Source organism: Ischnura elegans, chromosome 6 (genome assembly GCF_921293095.1).
Source record: "Ischnura elegans chromosome 6, ioIscEleg1.1, whole genome shotgun sequence".
Lineage (NCBI taxonomy): Eukaryota > Metazoa > Arthropoda > Insecta > Odonata > Coenagrionidae > Ischnura > Ischnura elegans.
In genome coordinates, this window is record NC_060251.1 from 40458483 (window position 1) to 40479438 (window position 20956).

General features: G+C 37.1%; 1 protein-coding gene across 3 annotated transcripts in view; it reads left to right on the forward strand.

Annotated features, from left to right (window-relative positions):
• LOC124160524 (putative mediator of RNA polymerase II transcription subunit 15) overlaps window positions 1–20956 on the forward strand; it is a 40361-nt gene that overhangs the window by 11165 nt on the left and 8240 nt on the right. For 2 of the 3 annotated variants that reach the window (XM_046536384.1, XM_046536386.1), the window contains 4 exons: window positions 12034–12734; window positions 13836–13988; window positions 14792–14902; window positions 16762–17194. In XM_046536384.1, the coding sequence (XP_046392340.1) occupies window positions 12034–12734; window positions 13836–13988; window positions 14792–14902; window positions 16762–17194 (1398 nt within the window). Of the gene's footprint in view, window positions 1–350; window positions 387–12033; window positions 12735–13835; window positions 13989–14791; window positions 14903–16761; window positions 17195–20956 lie in introns of those variants that run through there. The other variant, XM_046536387.1, reaches the window with a different exon arrangement.

The window sequence follows — 20956 nt, forward strand, 5'->3', positions numbered from 1 at the left end:
TCATTAGAACCTATTGTTCACTACCCAATATGGATTTGAGTACAGTCACAAGAAAGTTTATTGTCTTTAAAATGGTTGAAATGGAGACAATGCTAGTTAAGCATTGTCTAAAACATCTGTATAACCCTATAGTGTACCTCTAAGTTTAAAAAAATTAGTCATTTATGAGGCCTTAAGTTATTTAGAGATGAGTTAGTTTAGTTAGTTATACTTTACAGCTACTAATGCAGTTTAAGTTCTATTAGACAGAAATCAGAGATGTGCGAAAAATTGCTGCATTTTCTATTAAACTACTTAAGTGAAAACTTGGAGATCAGAGTGGAAGATATCAAGGTTCAGGAAATTCTAAACTATGATGAGAGTTCATGTGCCCAGGACTGTTTTTAGTGAGTATATAAAGTTTTTTCTAGCTTTAAAATGATTTTAAGATAGGGAGTTCTCAGTGAAAATATTTCATGCTTTGAAACTTATCAGTTAATGAAATTTGTGTGTTCATAATTTTATGGAGAAGGTGATTAGCTTTCCTCTGTGTAGTGTAGTGATACAAGTATATATTGCATTTTTTAATTAGCTATGTAGACATTAGAATTGATGGGAAGCCCTTGATTCGTGAGGTATGAGGTTAAGGCTTTTCTGAAGAAAAAAATAATGGAATTATCATTTATTTTCTATCATTTTTTATGTTTGCTCCTTAAGTACATTGTTAGGCATTCAGTCAAGTCTCTTAAGGAAGGCATATGAGTTGCTGAAGTGAAATGTTTATGAGCAGAGTTCTGCATTTCCTTGTGTGCTGCTCATCTGTTTGCCGTAAGGAGAAGAATCTGCTGTACCACATGCGGAATTTTAAATCCTTATATATTGGATGGGTAACTCATCATAATGTTACCTTATGAACCTTGGCTTGCAACTGTGTTTACCATGTACCAGAGACCTGATTTTTTGGGCAAGAATGGGCGTAAAAGATTGTGCCCTGATTACTAGCTTTGATTGGAGTCTCATAGAAGTCAAATAATGCCGGAGCTCTGTCAGTGGAATATTGATTCTAATGTTGAGTAATTACTCCAGACATGGAGATGTGCAACTTCTTGTGCTTTACTCAGTCTATTATATGGGAAGTTTACTTGAAGATCGTATGTTGTCTGTTATTTGGAGTGCCAGTTCCTGGAGATCTTTTCACCTTTTCTCTAATGCTTTATGCTTCGACCTACCTTCCATAATTAAATGGTACATATGGCCTAAGGCATCAAACAAATATATGAAAAACCAAGTATTCAACGTTAATCTCTTCATTGTTTTTTAACAATCAATACAAAGTTCGATAAATTTGATAGTTGTGAAATAGGCTCTACCAGTCAAATAATAATATTGAAAAATGACTTAGTGACTCGACTTCCAAGTGGAAAAAAATTCAGTGCTGTGTTACACTTTTAAGGTGCTTTTGTGCCAAATTATTTCAATATCGGTTCAATTGAATGGCATGTAAATGTCATCGACAAAGCTGTGGCAATCTCTTCAGGAGATTATCTTACATAAGTCTTGGCCATGAGGAAGATACACTCCTTGTTGAATCAGGAGTTGAATGTATATTTACTTGAAGTGAAATGTTCTTAAGTCTCAAGCCTTGATATGCAACGCTTTGCATATGGAATGACCATCATGTGGATTACCTATCTCCTGTTCGTTTCTGATGTTTTTTGCATCTCAAGATCAGAATTCATCAAACAGTGCTCGGCTCGTTCTTTCTTTTTTAGGTGTGTAATGCAAAGAAGGAAATCGTTGCTTAGGAGAATTGCAGATTTTTCAATCTACATCTATTTTTGTATGGATGACCTCTTGATGTATGTCAATTTTTTCAGGATTTTTCTTGAGTAGCTGCTGTTTCATCTGTATAAATCTTCAGGAAATCGTACAGTAGGGTATTTTATTTAGTGGTCTATCTTATACTTTTTAAATTATGATGAATGTAATACAGTGAAACCTCCATTTGCGGACACCTTTTTCTTACAGTAGCCAATTCCTCTAAACTGTTCTTCTTATAATTCAACTTTTAGGGCACCCCTGCTAAACGGACATATTCTTCTGGACGTTTATTGTCCGTAAGAGAGATGTTTCACTGTATTTAGAACTGGTTGTTGTAATGTGTGGCCCCTTTTTAAATTTGTTAGGAATTATGATCATTCAGTTATTGGTTTTATTGATGAGTATTGATACTATATCAGTGAATACTGATGCCTTTAACTCATAACACCCAACAAGTTCATATTGCAAGAGGCGTTGTTGTCCACTGTGCATCTTTATCTGTCTGTTGCTATAGTAATGCTTCATAAAATTTTATTTTTTCCCTGTGAATAATATTGAATATGTCTTCTCTGGTCATATTCTGTGATGAATGTTCTGTTGGTGGCAAACATTGGTCTCAGTGTAAGAACTGAGAAAATGTTCTAAATGATGCTATGTTGTTCCTCAACACATTCTCTGTAGTTAGAAAATAATTTTTTATATGGCATGACAAATTATATTTCCAAATTAGGCGACTTCGTTTGCTACTATACAAGCTTTCACATGCATATGTACATGCATTTGTACTCAAGGAGTATGGGTAGACTGCTAATGACACAATTCCAAAGAAACATTGGCAAATGATTAGCTTTCAACATGACTTATTCACTTCCGAGGATGTATGAAATTCTCCTTGATTAGTTCTATACTTAATGTGTTCGCTCTTTCTTTAAATTTAGCTGGTAATACTATGTAGTATGATTTTCCCAATCAACTTGAATGACAGGCTTTTGAGGAAAACTTAATTGAATAAAATTAGGTAGTTCAAAGGAATTGGCAAAATGAAAAACACTCAAAAGTAATTAACTATTAGGTTTATCAGAAAGAATGTGTTGAAGTGCATCGTGGGAGGTACTGGCATGTGTCTTGAATCCTTCATGTTTATGTATCAGTACCTAGCTACTGAATTCTTTAGCTTTAAATTGTAAGTCATGCATGGTGCAAACAGGTTCCTGTAATTTTTCAGTAACATTATTTTATTATTTTGTTGTTCATATTCCACATTTTACTGACATTCAAAGTCCATAATTTTCCATGCACTATATGTATTTCAATTAAAAAAAATTTAATGCATAACATGCATAAAATATAGTTGTAAAATTGTCACAGTTGTTTCAACACTTAAGTGAATGCACTTGAGTGCACTTGAGGCTAGAGGCTTTCATGCTAATATTAGCATTTCTGGGTTTGCACAGGCAATTGACATGCTCCGTTGAATGCTGAGAATCTTTTTCTTTAAAAATAACAAGAGGGAAGAATTCCTAGGTAGCTTGATTGGCAGATTTGATTTGATTTATTTCTTTTACCTGGCCCAGATGAGGCCACAATCCAGCCCCCTCTTCCTCTGGACCAGGGCTCTCTTTGCAAGGCTATAAATACGTAAATGAAGGAATACAGTATTCAGGAAAAAAAATTAACAACTGAGGTGATTTTAATAGGTGATTATTAAGAGATGCTTCCCTGAGCTTTGTGACTCATGCATGCATTGGTAATCTCAGACTATGTATAACTCCTGACTACTCGTATAGCATCTAGGTCATTGTGACGTCACATGGAGTGGCATCGCATGGCCGCCAATCTGGCCTTTTTCAAATGAGGTTAAAATTGACCATTAACATTTGTCTGAACTGGGATTTCTAAAACCAAATAATTTGTTCATTATGAATACACTAATGGTGGGTAACGAATTACAATCAATGCCTTTCGTTTTCTTTGATGAAGGAAACTACCCTATTAATGCCATACCCAAGTAAGTGAGTCATTCATGAATGTACTAAAGGCTCTTTTGATTGATTTGGCTGCTTACTCATTTTTTTTAGATAGTGGAAAAGCTCTTAAGGCTTTAACTTTTGTTTACTTAGGTGTTGGTTGTGAAGGTTTCAGTCCGATCCAGCAGTAGAGATTGTAGCTCAGCATAAGTGTGTGGAGAAAGAAATATAATGCGCTGTAGTAAAATTCAATAGGAAATGCGTTCTCACAAAATCTCTCTAATTCAATAATTTTTGTCTATGTGTCAAATATTTCAGTTTTCATTTATAGAAACAGATAGAATTGTCTCATTGTATTTAGAAGGAATGCATGTTTAACTGAACAAGAGCATTGCATTCGGCATGCTCACTGGAAGTAGTTTTTTTTTTTCTACCGAACTGATAAGAATTGTTCCTTTATATTATACCCAGTTTTTTTTGCCATTTACATATGAATTAGCTCTTAAATTTTTGGATTCCTCATGTAAAGGATGCATATTGAGATTGGAAAATTATGGTGAATAAAAATAGGACTCTTCACCTTTCAGTTAGATTACCGCCAAAACCAGAGATTCAGATAAAGAACTGGACTTAATTGTCTTTTTCCATGATGCATGATGTAGGTGACTGAAAAAATCTTGTTTTATGCAATCTTGCACCACGGGGGTTTTATTTACATTAGATAAACCCTTCCTTAAGAGAGTTATTTGTAAAGGAAGTTGAAATAACAGAAAATCCTCATTTTTTCTTTCTTCAGCTGGGTTACCGAGGTGCAATTAATTAATGTGTTTCACCCTCTCATTACCTTTAATGTTTCTTGCTCATGAAATCACTAGCCTGTGCATATGTGTGTTTCAGTAGGGAGATGTTGACAGTTTTTCTTAAAAACATGTAGTATCTCATTTCTGGTGTTATCATAGAATGGTAAAAATTACCTAAGAGCAAAATTGTGGTGTGCTTAGCATCAGATGTTTTTCTTTTTTCATACCATATATATGCATGTATAATCTATAGTATATGTTTCAGAATAATAAGTAATTTCAAAATTTGCTGTATTACCTTATATTTCTGACTCTTAGCATATGTGTAATTGTGTCATATTGAGAGACCTAAAGAGAACAAGTTAGAACTGTGCACTTCCGGAGTTGTTTTATTCTCAGTTTATTTCATTTAAATTCAATGAAAGTAAAAATTGTAATGGTTCCTTAATTCAGTTATTTTAATTATAATGGTAATAATTTTATTAAGTGCTCTTTAAAGTAAAATATGTGGATGTATACGTTGTAACTGCATCTATTCAGACATTATGAAGAATCCACAGTCTCTCAATATGTTCGCACTGAATATGAATTTGGTTCAATTATAAACTGCAGTGCCAACCCTTTTTCCTTATCATATATTTAAGTTTTATTTTTGACAATGCTTCAGTGTCATATCAGTGAATCATAATTCTTTGATGCCAAATCTTCCAATCTGCTGGATTCATTTTTGTATTGCATTTGCCCTCACTAACTATTTCATTGGTGAAGCCGATTGTGGCATGACCTCATCAAGTGAGTTTACCTTCCCTACTTAGTGATTCCTTGAAATTGTATAATTTTCAAAATTGAATTAACATTTATGCATTCTTAAGTTTCCAATCATATTAATGAATCTTTTCACTTAATACTATTTCTTTTAAAAAATGTACTGAATTCATTGAGGCTTACTTAAAATTTGGGATTGGGAATACTGGGATTTAATTTAGAATAATAATCTCATATTTGTGTAGCAGCCTTTACCTTACCTTTACCATACAACCTTCTTTCTCACTCAGTAATCCAGTCAATTTTTTGTGAAATGTGCGATGTAGTGGCTCTTTGAATAATTCCACTATGTGCCAGGAGAATTGAAGCTGATAGATCAAAAGAGGTCAGTTGGTGAGATGGGGTAGGATGAAACAGGTTTGATTGTTCCCCTGGTAACTTGATATTTTCCTTCGAGGCTAATGATTTATGATCCAAAGGAAAAAAAAGTCAGACGCATGGGCCGAGCGAGGGTGGAGATTAGTGATTTTGTGGAATGTGCGGCATAGTTACTTTTGACGTGCTTATTATCATACGGCACTGAGATGATTGTTCAGCCTCTTGTGAATATTCATACCATTTGCATGTCGTATTTTGCCTCAAAATTTTCTGTTTCTGAAATTCTGTCGCATAACCCGTATGCGAGCTTTTAAACAAAATGTTTCATGAGTAGGACTAGCATCGCAGTGCCACAGCACATGCGAAGAAAGGGTCAAAACTCTGTCTGCTCCCACTTGTGGGACGCTGCATTCAATGAAGCATTAATTTAAAACTAGGTTACCCGTGCGAAAATTTCACGCTTTCACGCTATCAGGGAATAAGTATGTTAAGAGGGTTCCCACTCAACCGTGTAAACCTCAAAACTGTGAATATGCCGTGAATTTTGTACTGCCGTGAAAAAACCCTGGAAATAGCCATGAATTTCGTCATGAAAACTTAAAAATCTCTCAAACTTGACTGTAGAACCACGATTGACAGATCAAAGGAAAAATTGATATTTCGATCACGTTTCAAGGCTGAGTCACATTCTGAAACTGTCCACGCATTTATCTGCACAGGTGTATTCGAAGTGTTTTTATTGGTCCGTGTGCCACGACAGCGCATGTGATTGGAGGACCGGTTGAGTGTTTATTTACCTTGGTGAAAAATCAGACACTTCTTCACTTCCCTGCCACTCTGCTCTCTCCATTTTCCCACTTACAACTTTTAGCGGGGCTTGGATTTTGCTAAAGATAGGTGACGTAATGAGAGACAGCACTTTCATTGCTGCGTTCGATTTCACGGCGTCTGTTGCATTTGTTACATTTTTAGTTAATGTGCGGCCGATGATTGTTGCATGATCAATTTTTCTGCCGAAAATGCCTTATCTACAAACCGTGAATTTGACGACATTTAGACTGAAAACCTGGAAAAAACCACGAATTTTATAATTTTGTTAGAGCAGGGGCCTAAGTCCGTAACTTGAATTCTCCTTTCTCCGGAGACTCTGTACTCTCCCGTAGTTTTCTCCCGACTGTAGTCCGTAACTTGGCGGAGAGAACATCAGTTCCTGGCCGCTACCGGAGAAAACTCTAATTCTCGGTATCGGACAGGAACGGCAGGTAGGTATGAAAAATATTGAATCCGAAGCCGGCGATACCGTGAAGAACCAATAGAAAAGCTTTGTTTCAAATAAAAAAACGAGAGGGAAATCAAACGATTCTCACCTGTAATAAGGGCTACTCGTTCATCATTAAAGTTAAACTTTCAAATAAAAGAAATTGATGCATCGAAATTATAATTGATAGTGGATAAATCGATTTAAATCCATCGCAGATATATTTGTTCATTAGTACACACAAAAGAGTATATTATACCATTGAAAAAGGAGAGACTAATGCGTAACACCAAAGCATTTTTATGTTTTAGATGTAGGTAATCTTGTATACAAACGGCCGCTGTATTCATTGATGATATATATGGCATATTTTTTTGCACTTCGGATGCTTACTTTCATTGGTGAATGCATGATGAGTATGGAAAAACATAACTATCAACGTCAGTATTACATGCATTTATCCTCGAAAAGCTGAAATACACAATGTGGGAGTGGAAAAAGAAAATTGAAAAACTTTACTATGCAGAAAAGAATCGTAAAGAAAATAACGTTAAGATAAATGTGTGAATGGTACATATTTATTCTTGCAAATACCTACGTGCCAGCAATTAGTAACATATGTTACAATCTCCCAAAATGTTATAGTTTAGGAAACACAACAACCTGCCTCGCTACTTTTAAAAATTTCAAAGACTGACAGCGTAGAATAGCGAAAACATGGGGAAAATGGTTTACTAGAGGTATATATAGAGAAAACAAAGCAAAATTACCCTTACTTGTACATATTTATTGCTCATCATATCACATACAGCACTACAACGCACACATTTCTATCTTTTTAATACTTATAATCATTATATTCGGAATCAACTGTTTCAATAAATATCTTGGCTCACAATAAATATAAAACACCATTATGTAACACTAATAAAACATGATAATCGGTTTTCCAATCACTTTGCACACACTAAAAGGATTTGCACTCCTTGAAGTTCGAAAGGATTCTTTACACCTCACTTCCTACTCATCACTAACGACTTAGAATCAGATTACGTTATTTCACATTAACATTGCGAAGACAATTAAATGAATAGGTTGAAACAAATTGCTAAACCAGTTATTGTAACACCAACAAACTTCGAATTTCACTATCACTCTCACCGTAACATGACCAAAACAAAAACAAACAACAACACAACGAAATGCGTGAAATGTAAACATTGCCAAAACCTCACATCTCACAACGGGAATTGGAAATAGATGCAATACGTAATAAAATCAAACAGAACTTGGAAGCGAACAAACGAATGAAAATTAACAGGCGTTCGATGTATCCCTAAAGTAAGACTAGTTCAAATATGAAACATATCCCCTTCGCAATACATAGTTAGATACCTTTCATCGTAATGTATACAGTTGATTCGTAGCCTAAATTATATACGTGCGAAATAATTTCGTCGAAGATGTTACATTCACAACACACTTCACTCTTTACTTCATCGTCTATGTGCAATCAATTCACTAAGGGGTACACTAAGGACACAAATTTTGTTCACTTATACTAGAGGCACAATGAAAGTTCACTGCACGTAGTTTCCTTGCAAATGCAGCCATACAAAAATTTCTATTCTTGTCACAAATTACACTACATAAGTTGCCTGCCAAACTTGAAGAATGCATTTTCGTGTTCTATTTTGTCACAAATACGTAAAAAACCATATTAGAATACAATTAGAACTGCAGTACGATCGCCCACAACGGTCCGCCATTGGTATTTTCCTCGTTTCTCCTATGGAGAAAATGAATCGCCGGGTCCCGGGCGGGTGACTCCCAAGCTCCCGTCCAGGGCGCCTCAGTTTCTCCAAATCGCGTTACGGACTTCAGTCGGGAGAAAGATACTCTCCAGGAGAGTCAGAGTCTCCGTTACTGGGAGAAAGTTTTCTCCGTTACCGTTACAGACTTCAGTTGGATGAAACTGGAGCTTCACGAGTCTCTTTTCTCCCAACTCGGGAGAAAACGAAGTTACAGACTTAGGCCCCAGGAACCCTGATTAAGGAAATGGTTACGTTTAACATTCCTCATACTCCTTAAATTTTATTTTTTAATATTTTTTTTTGTATGTTACTGTGCTTCTTTTGATCAGTTAAGGATTTTACGGGTTTTTAAGCTTTTTTTTTTTTTTTTTTTTTAAGTTTGGAATTTTAAAAATGTGTGGAGTCGATATACCTCATGGAAAAATCAGAACTTTTAAGTCAAATTGAATTCGAAATTGTATTTTTCGCAAGAAGCCTGTGGTTCAACGTTTGAAATTATACCTCATTTATCACTGTAGGTGATGGTAGTACCAGCGGAGCATTTATAGAGTGACAGAGGAAGACCTTTCTGTAATAATTAATTTAAATTTTGAATCCTGATTCGATGCCTTCAGCATTTGAATCCTAAGAATCCAATGAAGGGCAATATCTGAGGATATTTGGATCCAAGCTATCCGATCTGACCATCCCTAATTAATTTAGATGCATCCATAATTTATATTTCAGCATCATGTACCTTCAGCTTTGTGTTATTTCAGGATTTCTCAGTAACAGGGGTGGATTTAGGTCTTTGTTTGGAGGGGGTGGGAGAATGGTTCATTGCCTTTGCATCACCTTGATGGTATGCAATAGCTCACAACGATAATGCGCCTGAGGTCTTATGTGTGTAGACAAGTGACTTTTAGGTATTCATCAATTATTTTTAAACAGAACATCATTTGGTGAAGTGGAAACTTTCATTGGGGAGCCACCTTATGGATTACCATCTTTTAAATTTTTCTAAGAATTACAGGAACCAAATGAAAAACTTTACTTTCTCTGGTAAACAGGTTTTTCGCTGCCATTTATCTCATTACTGGTCCTTCTTGTCATCAGTTTCGGTTCCAACCCCAGGAACTGGTGGAACCGAAAACCAAAGAACTGAACCATCCATAAATAGGATCAAACTGTTGATCTTTGATTTTAACTCTAATTTAAATTCAAATTATTTGAACTCTAGTTTAAATTAAAAGTTTAAGTCATTTAAAAGCAGACTGTGGGTAAAAAATTTTGCAACGCTCGAAAAACTTGTCTGGGAAGGCAAATTTCCTGAATAGGGCATTGTCATTTTTAATTGTAATAGTAATTGGTGTTTGTCCTCATTATTCTAACCCCAATTTTTCATTTTCTACCGAAATTTTTCTACATATATATATGTATTTCCCATTCTTTGGCATCAAAGCATTTTGATTTCCTGAAAAATTGAATTGTGTTGTACCTTAAATCAAAACTTAAAGCTTTTACATGGTGAAAGGGATCCATGATAACAATGAAGAGAAACTATGATGCTTCCACTATTTATTATGGTACAAGAACAACTGGTTGCAGCTGTCAAACTATCTTTAGGTTTCTGAAGATGGCATAATGGCCAAAGGTATGCATGCTAGCATGAAAGGCATGCTGTTAGCTGTACCACGACCCCAAACAAGACCGGATCTATATAACCAGTTCAAGCATTGAAATTAATGGGATGATGTGCTCCTAGCAGAATTTAACTTGTTGGCCAGGCGCAATTTGTTTGAAAAAATTTTTTCTTTAGTCTTTCCAGATTCACTAGTCTTGCCGCCAGAAATGACCTATTTTGGTAAATTTCATGCATTGCCTCCAACTTCTCTAAAACCTAAATTGTTTGAGTGGTAGTGATCTGGTTCAAGAGTGTGGGACAATAGGGTGGTTTCCTATTATTTTTTTATTGCCTTAATCGAAAGATTATTACTCCTGGAGTACGTATTTCACGCTTTTAGATTTTTAAATGATAATATCTATTTTTCGCGATTAAATGAAAAGTGAAAATTTTCAAGCGCGCGAAAACGCGACGCGTTAGTAGGAATGATGGGAAATCTCTCCGTACGTCGTATTTCTGGTTCCCCCTCCGCCCGGTGAGGTGACCTTGAGGCGAGGCTTAGCGCTGATACGTCGCAGGCTGCCAGCGGGTAGCCTAGTGCCCTGCCGCCTGGTAGCGCTAGGCTTAAATAAGGATTATTAATACCTTATCAAACGAGGAAAACTTTCCGACCTTAGCCAGTTTTAATAAGTGATTATTAAGACATGTTTCCCTGAGCTCTGCGCCTCATGCATGCATTGGTAACCTCAGACGACGTATAACTCCTATCTTCTCCTATAGAAACTAGGTCCCTGTGACGTCACGTGGAGTGGCATCGCATGGGCGCCAATCTGGCCCTTTTCAAATGAGGATAAAAATGGACCATTGCCATTCGTCTACACCGGGATTTATAAAACGAAATAATTTGTATCTTATGAATACACTAATGGTGGGTAACGAATCGCAATTATTGCCTTTTGTTTTCTTTGATGAAGGAAACTACCCTATTGGTCAATGTCATAGGTGATGCTGCACTTGTGTGCACCAGCCCTTGAAGTTGTACCATAATAAAGAGTAGTAGTCCAGAACTTTCTCTTGATTAAACTGAAAGGATTCAGGCATAATCTGGTGTAACTGCATGATTTCTCAAAATAAAAGATAAATATATATATTTAAATTAATATAACTCTATGACTGTTTACAACTCACACACATAGGAAAAACTCATGTTCAATAATTTTCGGGTCAGGACTTAGATTCCTCAAGTGAAGCTGGGTTTGTTGTTGGCCTGCAAAATTAGTGGGCATGAGTTTTTATTCATATGTGTGTGTTGTATCCTGCTCTCTCTGTCTCAGAGTTGTAATTATCCCTAATTGCTGATTTCCACAATTGAACTTTAAATAACCATGCGTTTTAAAAATGAAAGGTAAAATATATTTAAAATAAAGGTAAAAATACGCATAAAATCTTATTGTGTTGAAATTTCTGGTGGTATTTTTATTTTCTGCTTCTCTTGATTGTTTTCATGGAATATAAGTGGTGTTATTTTTTAGTTTAGATCCCATTTGATTTTTCTCGCTTTTGCACTGTCTATACTTTATGATTTTTATTGCATGCGGTTAGTTTTTACCGTACGAAAAACTTGTTGAGTGTTGACTAAAGGGAGTAGTCTTTGGCCTCGGTGCCACCGCCCCCCCCAGGAACCCCCCTCAGCGCACTTCAGCAGCAGGCACTTTCTCAGCCGCAGAGCCAGTCGTCACACCAGTCGTCGCACCAGTCGCAGCCCCCGATGCCGCCCCCTCCCCCACCATCTCAACCCCCGCCGCCACCCCCACCGCAACCTCCAGGCCCCTCCCCGGGGCAGCAGCAAAACAACCAGCAGAATCAGCAACAGCAGCAACGGCAAAATCAACAGCAGCAAAATCATCAGCAGCAAAACCATCAGCAACAAAACCATCAGCAGCAGAACCAACAAAAGCAAAATCAACAGTCCCATAAAAACCGAGAACAGCAAAATCAACAGCAGGAAAACCAGCAACAGCAAAATCAACAGCACCAAAACCAGCAACAGCAAAATCAACAGTCGCAGGGTCAGATCTTGCAGTCGGTCGTCATCGATGAGTTGGGAGTGGAAGAGTTCACGAAATCCAAGAGTAGTAAGAGGAGGCCAATGTCTCAAAGTTATCCGTCTCGGCCGTGGAACAAGGAAGCTGCGGAAAAGGCTCTGTCGGTGGAGAATGAATACCTCAAGGGACTTCGGAGTCAAAGCCTTATAATTAGATTTCCGGATCCAGAGTTGTCGAAAGAAGTCGTGAAGAATTTTCATCCGGGGATAGAAAATGTTCATTTCCAAGTGCCCAGTGGGCCTAGGTAAGTAGGCAGCTCAGAATCTTATTGTTGTAGCTCACAAAACCTGGTGGGAAAATGCAGGGGTAGCAATCAAAATGAAAGTTAAAATTTTTATTTGGTATAATAAATCTTTCTGTTCTCAGGAGCAAAATATGGTAATGAAATAGAGTGAAACTCAACTTAAACCGAGGGGGATTAGGAGTCAAACTATGGCAGATTCAGGATTTTTATTTTTCAAGGGATTAACTTTTGACTGACATAATACTGTTGCTCATTTTCTGCACAATAACCTAGCATTAAGATCGAAGCTATTTCCTCTATTTCTCATTCACTAGACTTTTGGGCTGAAACTTATCAATGTGCTCACAGAGTAGTTTCAAGCAGATTTTTGTTCTTGGCAGTTATGTTGCATGAGAAATTAAAAATGAAGTAAGTACGAATGTAGTATCTTTTTGTGCTGGGATCTCACTTCACCTTTTGCTCATTTTCATTTCACTCGTAGCCAGATCAAAGGATAGGTACGCAGTTGATTTTGATTGGTATCCCTGTTGAACTGAAGTAACTACACATTTTTTAATGTTTTTTGCCTTTTTTAACATGAGTTTATACACACCATTTAACTTTTTCTGCTTAACTTTGTAGAACTCCCTGATTGGAATTATGTACCAAAAATAATCTAAAACTATGCCAGAAAAGATGGCTATCCACTATTTACTACTTAGAAGAGACTGTTCCTGGGCAACTTTCTTATCTTTTCCAAGTCTAGTCATGAATTTGTCATGCTTCAAACAGATAACTAATTTTGGTGCTGAAATGAAAATAAATCTGAATGCATGCAATACCAGGAAGCACTGTGTTTGGGTCCCTGTTTGGACACATTTTGCACTCTGACATGTGTCTTCAACCAGCATCAACCCCACCTTTGTTCTTCATTTGATGTTTTTCTTTCTTTTTACTGCTCTGAATTTGAACTTCTCCGTTGATGATGGATACTGGGTACAACTCCCTAACTGTAAAAGTAAAACACCTATAATTGCAGAAAGTAACCTCTTAGAATTGTTTCCTTGATCACATCCTAATAGTAAGTATTTAACGTTATTTTCTTACTGTTGAAACATTTAGGTTCTGCTTCGTTCAATTAGCTGATGATATTAGTCCAGATGATGTTATTAAAGATCTCCAGGATATTCAGTTTGGTGCTGGAACCCTGAAGGTGGAGAAGAAAATCACTAAAGAAGAGGATAATCTTGCCCCTGAAGCCATTGACCCTTACACGTAATGACATAATTTTTAGTATTTTTGACATAATGACATTATTTAATTTGCCATTTTTACCTAACATATGTTGCTAATATTAAGTGCTTGCTACTTTGAATGACACACATTCAATTATTTTATTACTAATATTAAATCTTGGGCAAAATATGTAAATTTTTCACACTGAATAACTTCAATGGTGTGATTTCTGCTGCATAATTACATATAAAACTGATCCACTTTTATCTCTGGTGATACATATATAAAATTAGTTTTGGTATCAATCACTTAAGTTCTGATCATATTTCACTACTACTATTGTGAATGTGTTTCACCTTTTTTTCATATCTTATTGTACTACTTATATATTTTTCTACTTTCCAAGCAAAATATAGGTGTGTATTGATAATGATATCTGTGATAAACACCACATGTGTTCGACTTTTTTTGTTTTGTACATTTTAGTATATCTTCTTTCTACATAGTCCACTTAAGCTTGTTCCACTACTTCTGTGTAATGTTGGGACCTAAGTCAATCACATGAAAGAATTTAAATTTAAATTGGTACTATGTACTTAATATTTTTCCTGTGAGCTGATATGGAGATAAAAACCTCTTCTTCCCCTGCATACAAATCTCTTTTTTACTGTATGGGCATAATATGGAGTTCAATTCTCCTGTAGAAAAGTATTCAAGTTGAATTCTGTGATTATATTTTCTTTTTCATTTTGCTATTGTGGAATTTTCTTGGTTTGCCATTTTCTGGTTGATACAGAAGCGGGGATGATTCTCATCTTTTTATGGTGTCACATTTTTTTCAGGTTATACATAGGCAATCTACCTTCCAATGTCAACATTCAAACGGTGAAGGAAAAGTTTCCTACTGCTTCCAGAATAGATATTGGGTTTGCACAAAGGATGAAATTCACAAGGTAATTATTTTTCCTCTGTAGATTACTCTAGTGATATCATTTTCAAATGCGATATTCAAAAATTAGGTTAATATTTAATCGGTCTGTTTGCCATCCATTATAATACAGGACACTAACCAAGTTTTGGTCCAGATTTGAATTTTTTGGATTCTATTTTTTTATATTGGACATTCATGATATTTACTAGTTTGAAAACATGTCAGGAAATATGAAAATGCATGAAATTTTCTATTATTAGGCCTAAAGACATGAATATGTCTTGAAATGAAACAAGGAAAGCCATGAAATACCAGAGTGCATTACAAAAAATCTAGAGTTATCATTTATTTGCTATGGAAGTCAAATGGTGGTTATTCCTCACCATGTTACACATTGTTATATACAGTGGAACCGTGTTAAAGCGAGTACTGGCTATTGCGAGACCCCCACCATTACGGGAGATAGCAGGTGCACCTTCAATTGACCCTATGATTTGCATGTGAAAAAATTCGTTTATATGAGGCCCTTTTGGTATTGGTGTATACCTTCAAATTCTCTCCATTCACGCCACTCATGGACATGCATGTATACTGTCAACTGCTTTCTGCCACCGGAGGAACAAAAAAAGATAAAAGTATTCACGAATCTTAATGCCACAATATTTTCACCAATGGGAACTACATATTTATGGAATGGCAGTTTACCTCATGGATTTGAGACAAAGAACTCCTTGTTAACTTCAAATCTATAGGCTGTTTTACACAGGGCACGGAATTGTGCAGGTTAGAACTGCATTTATTTCTAAATTATTTGGCGTGGAATTGCGCGAATGCATGAACAAAATTAAAACGGGCTATTTTGCCGTCTCACGTCCATTCATTCTCGCATATGTTCTAGCATTTCACCGCTTTACGCAATGCAATTTTGACTGTGCCTTCGTGCACATGTCAGATTGTGCAAGTACGTGCCCTGTGTAAAACGGCCTTAACAGATTGTCGGTAATTACAGAGATTGGTGAAGGTTTTCTGACGATGGAAACTCTTGCTATGGCGAGTACCAACACCAAAAGAGGCTCATAAAAACAAATTTTTTAACCTGCTAATCATAGGGTCAATTGATGGCAGTTTGGCTCTCTCGTATTGGTGGGGGTCTCGCAATAGCCCATATTTGCGTTAATGCATTTCCACTGTAGGTCACATCCTGGGTATGTTGGACATCTAGCAGCCCTACCTGCGGATGATCCTCGATTAATGTGCCGAAATTTCAGCCACCATGTACTGCAGTGCCTGGTGTTCTTCCAGAAAAAGCTTGAACTTATTTGACGGCATATGAGGCACACCGTTTTTCCAAAATAATAGCTCAAAATAATCACCTTCATCTTATATGTGGAGGTTCGACGTCCATGGGTTAATGTTCAACTCTGACTCCATTGTACTTACTAATATGTATTTACCTAATACATATATGTATTATTCAATAGAAGAATGCTGTGGTTGCCATTGTTATTATTGAGCTCATTGCATTTATGTGGTGTTATTTATTGTTTACTTATTATATTATATATTACTATTGTTTTGCTGGATTCTGCGATATCGAAGGAGTTGGAAGCGAGATATCAAACTGGATGCATAGAGAACAAGATTGTTATTATACAATCAAGCTCATTCGATATCTCACTTTCATTTATAAGATCATATAATAAGCAAAAAGAATGAACTTAAGTTGTTTAAGTGCTGTGCACTTGCATAGACTTTTTCTTGTGCTCGCCATACTGAAATGAGGGTGCGTCTTATTTGCCGTCAAATACAGTAGTTTGATAGTCTAAGTGGCTATGCATTTACATCTTCTAAATTTCTAATCTCTTTAAAATATTCAACCAGGTATGCTTTTGTGAGGTATAACACTGTGGAGACTGCCATTGAAGCTTTCCGAGCGACACACAATCTAGTCCTCGACTCAAGAAGTATTATTGTAAGATTTCGAAGGCAAAGGGGTCCTGCGGCTGCCCCAACACCCAATGGCGGTAATAACCCGTCTCCGGGAACTCCAAACCCACAACCGACTCAACCCGAAGGATCTCCTGCCCCGTCCGTGACTTCAGTCAGCAGTGTGCCATCCCCAGCATCTACCCCCACTCCTACCCCTGCTGTTACCACTACGGCTGTTACAACCCCATCGACTGCAACAGTTAAAAGAAGTAACCCTTCGTCACCCAGTAGGGCAGTTCAATCATTAAAAACACCACCTTCACCAGCACCAAGTCCCACAATCAAAGCTCAAGAACCTCCAGTGGTTGCAGCTAAGGTACCAAAGGTATGTTTTTATTTAGTTTATTAATTAAGCATGAGAAATTAATTAATTTATGAATGTAAATAAGTGGTGTATAATTAAAACAAAAAAATAATTGACACCATTTGTAAATCAATTAAATCTATATAGTGTATATAAGAGGATGTTTGTTTGTCTGGCTGCTATGCATTTCCATATGAATTGCAACCAAAGTTAGGCTGTACGTGCATCTCATGTTCCTGAACCCCGTAGTGCTTCTTACAGTTACTTCTGATGTGCCCCTTGCATCGTTTTCTCATTATCGTTTGTTACGTCATGTCCTATAACCTCTGCACTTGGACGTCAGGACATATGGGCACCGGGTTGTCTGCTAGTACAGTGTGTCCTCGTTTAACGTCGTCCCGTTTAACGTTGTTTCACGATAACGTCGTCCAAAAATTGAAACCCTTCATCATTTAACGTCGTTATTGCTTCGCGATAACGTTGTTCAAATTATGCGCGACGAAAAAAAAATGAATGGCGAATAGGACGCAAGCGCATCTGATGTATATTAAATATTACTATATTATTGCGATTGAAAATTTTCGTTCGACAGAAAAGGTTGGCGTGGGTAGCGTATGTTAAATATGCATCTGAGCGAATAATTATCGCCTCATTTACCCATTATCCGTATATTTTTCTGATTCCAACCTAAAAAAATGTCCACGAAGAGGAGTGGCTATCCTGGTGGTTCTTCAGACGTGAAGAAAAAACGGCGGCAGAACAAAAACTTGATATTATTATAAGAATTGACGAAGGTGCAACTGTTGGAGAGATCGGTCTAGTTTTAGGTTTTCGGGTCGAGATTTTACAATTAAAATTTCTTCTGTTACTGAAAATATCGATGTTTCGCCATTAAAATACTTTCTTAATTTAGTTTGTATATTTCATTTAATAATGCCTTATTCCCAACCTTTTATCTTTGCGCTGTGCATGAATCGTTATCATGCTGAAGTGAATAATCGGTACTGAGAGTTTCTCGCGATTTCCGCCGGGTTAAAGAATTCATCTCATCACGAAATGTGACTTGCACTTCATTCTCGTGCTCCCGAGGGTCAGATTTTTTTCATTTTGGCCAGGTTCAGGTGTCTCCCTATTGGTCACAAGTCTGCTTAAAAGTTACAGCTCCGATAATTGGCCTCCTTGGATTCTTACCCGGGAAATTCTGGATTCTTTACGAAGAAATCGATTGTTAGGAACCAATCTAAATTTTTTACATTGTTTCTTATGGGAAACACTGCATCGTTTAACGTTGTTTCGCTTAACGTCGTGTTTTTCAGGAACGAATCAACAACGTTAAACGAGGACTCACTGTATCTAATACAGTAGACTGTCGTTATTACGAAGTTTACGGGACCGAAAAACCAGAGGTTCGTATGAACGTTTCTCTTAGGAATCATTGAAAGAAAAAAAAACATACTTTGTCAAATTTCTTGTCTCTTAAATCTCCTGCTCTCATAATCTTCAGAGTCAAGTTTATAATACACGTGATAAAATTATGCGCAAGTCCTCAATATACAAAGAAGATGCATTCGGAGGCCTTGCTTGTAAGTTAATAAACTTATACAAGGCATCGAGGAGATTGTTTATCCTGTATAATGCAACACTGCATCACAATCTTGCGTTAACTCACAATTATGATGAACTGATCTAGCTTGCAACATAGCTGGAGCCAAAAAAAAATCACTCTCCCTGGATAGAAAGAATGAGCGAAACGCTGAGCAGTTCCTGACTTCACACCGGATTAAATGATACTTTGTTCAGATTATGCCCTAAGTGCGAGCTCCTCTACGCCACGTTGTGTTGCATCGGCAAACTCCGAAGGCGCCGAATTTGAAATTTCGGGTTCAATTGAATTTTTCGAATGTTCGTATCTCTGACAGTTCGTAAATCTAATATGCATAGGAAGAGGACTAACTATACGTCCAATTTACGAGAGTTGATGAGTGGGTCACCATAATTCCACAGGAATGAAGCTTATTGTATATGATGTTGCGTACATATTGAAGTATCTCCTACTGAAGAAAGAGCCATAATCGATGCTCTTGGGCGCAGTGAAAGAAGAGAGCTTAAACATAGATCAATGATGATAATGTAGTGTAGTGTCTATCCACCTAAATGCCGTTGCTTTTTCGCGGAACTTCATAATAAAGTTCATTTGGTATCTGCTGGGACCGGGACCGTGGTTCGTAAATTCATAATAACAAAAATTTCATAATAACGTTTCTTTTAGATTAGATTGGCCTTTTCGTCGGGACCAACAATTTGCTTCGTAATAATGAGAACTTCATAATAATATTGTTCGTATTAACGAGAGTCTACCGTACATGCTTTAGTGGATTGCACATTTAATTTCAATGGAGTCAACCTAAAAAAAACTGGTAACTTACCCATTATAGTGCATTAGATGTAACTACATAAGTCGATGAAAATATTTTTCAATTCCTGACTTTTTGAGGTGATCTCAGAGCTATATTCTAGTAATTCTAGGGATAAGACGTTCGAATAGTCAAATCACCGAATAGGGTGGTTTCCTATTATTTTTTTATTGCCTAAATCGAAAGATTATTACTCCTGGAGTACGTATTTCACGCTATTAGATTTTTAAATGACAATACGTATTTTTCGCGATTAAATGAAAAGTGAAAAATTTCAAGCGCGCGAAAACGCGACGCGTAAGTAGGAATGATGGGGAAAAGTCCGTGCGACACATTTCTGGTTCCCCCTCCCGCCTTGTGAGGTGACCTTGATCGAGACTCTGAGCGCTGATAGGACGCAGGATGCTAGCGGGTAGCTGAGTACCTAGCTGGCTGGTAGCGCTTGGCTTAAAAAAGGTTTATTAATACCTTACCAAACCAAGAAAACTTTCCGACCATACGCAAATTTAATAGGTGACTACAGTAGACTCTCGTTATTACGAAGTTCACGGGACCGAAAAATCGGAGGTTCGTAATAACGAAGTTCGTAAGAACGTTTCTTTTAAGAATCGTCGAAAGGAATAGTGTATTATAAACGCGATTAAATTACGCGGAAATATATATAAACAGGAAAATTCGTTTCAGTTTTTCAACAGAAGACTGCGCCATGACGCAATCGAGGGTTGATATCTTCCCGATACATGAACTCCGGTATTCAAACTAGATGCGTCCCAAGACCTTGTTCCTAGGTTGATAAAATTACAGTCCGGCCACCGAGAGTTGTCCAAAAACAGACAAAATGGTCTAGGTCTGGGTAGGGTGTGAGGGGGCCAGGTAAGAAAGGGAAACGCTGACAAAGTGTTCCATGAAGAAAAGAACCGGAAGGGACGACGAACGTGAAGGACATAGAGGAATAACTTGAGGAATTATTTGTTCTTGAGATTCGAAGAATGGGCTTATTTTGGTGGATCAGGCTTATTTTGGTGTTCGTTTATGCATTTGACAACGTTGTATGACTAGGCGAGGGTGTGAGGTGCGTTTGGGGGACAGCGATTGGCTTTATACCGTGCTGGCGCAGCATTATCCGCCCATCCTATTGTGCCGTAATCGGACAACCCTCGCCAGCCGGACTGTATGTAATTTATCGCAGAGTAAGGTTATCCTGCGGGATGCAACACTGCATTACACATGTGCGCTTACTCACGCTTGTGGCGAACTGATCTAGCGGGGCCTGTGATGCATTCGGAGCCGAAAAAATAGCTCCCCGCGGTGACAAAGAACGGGCGAAACGTTGAACAGTTCCTAAATTCACACCATTTTCATTGATTCC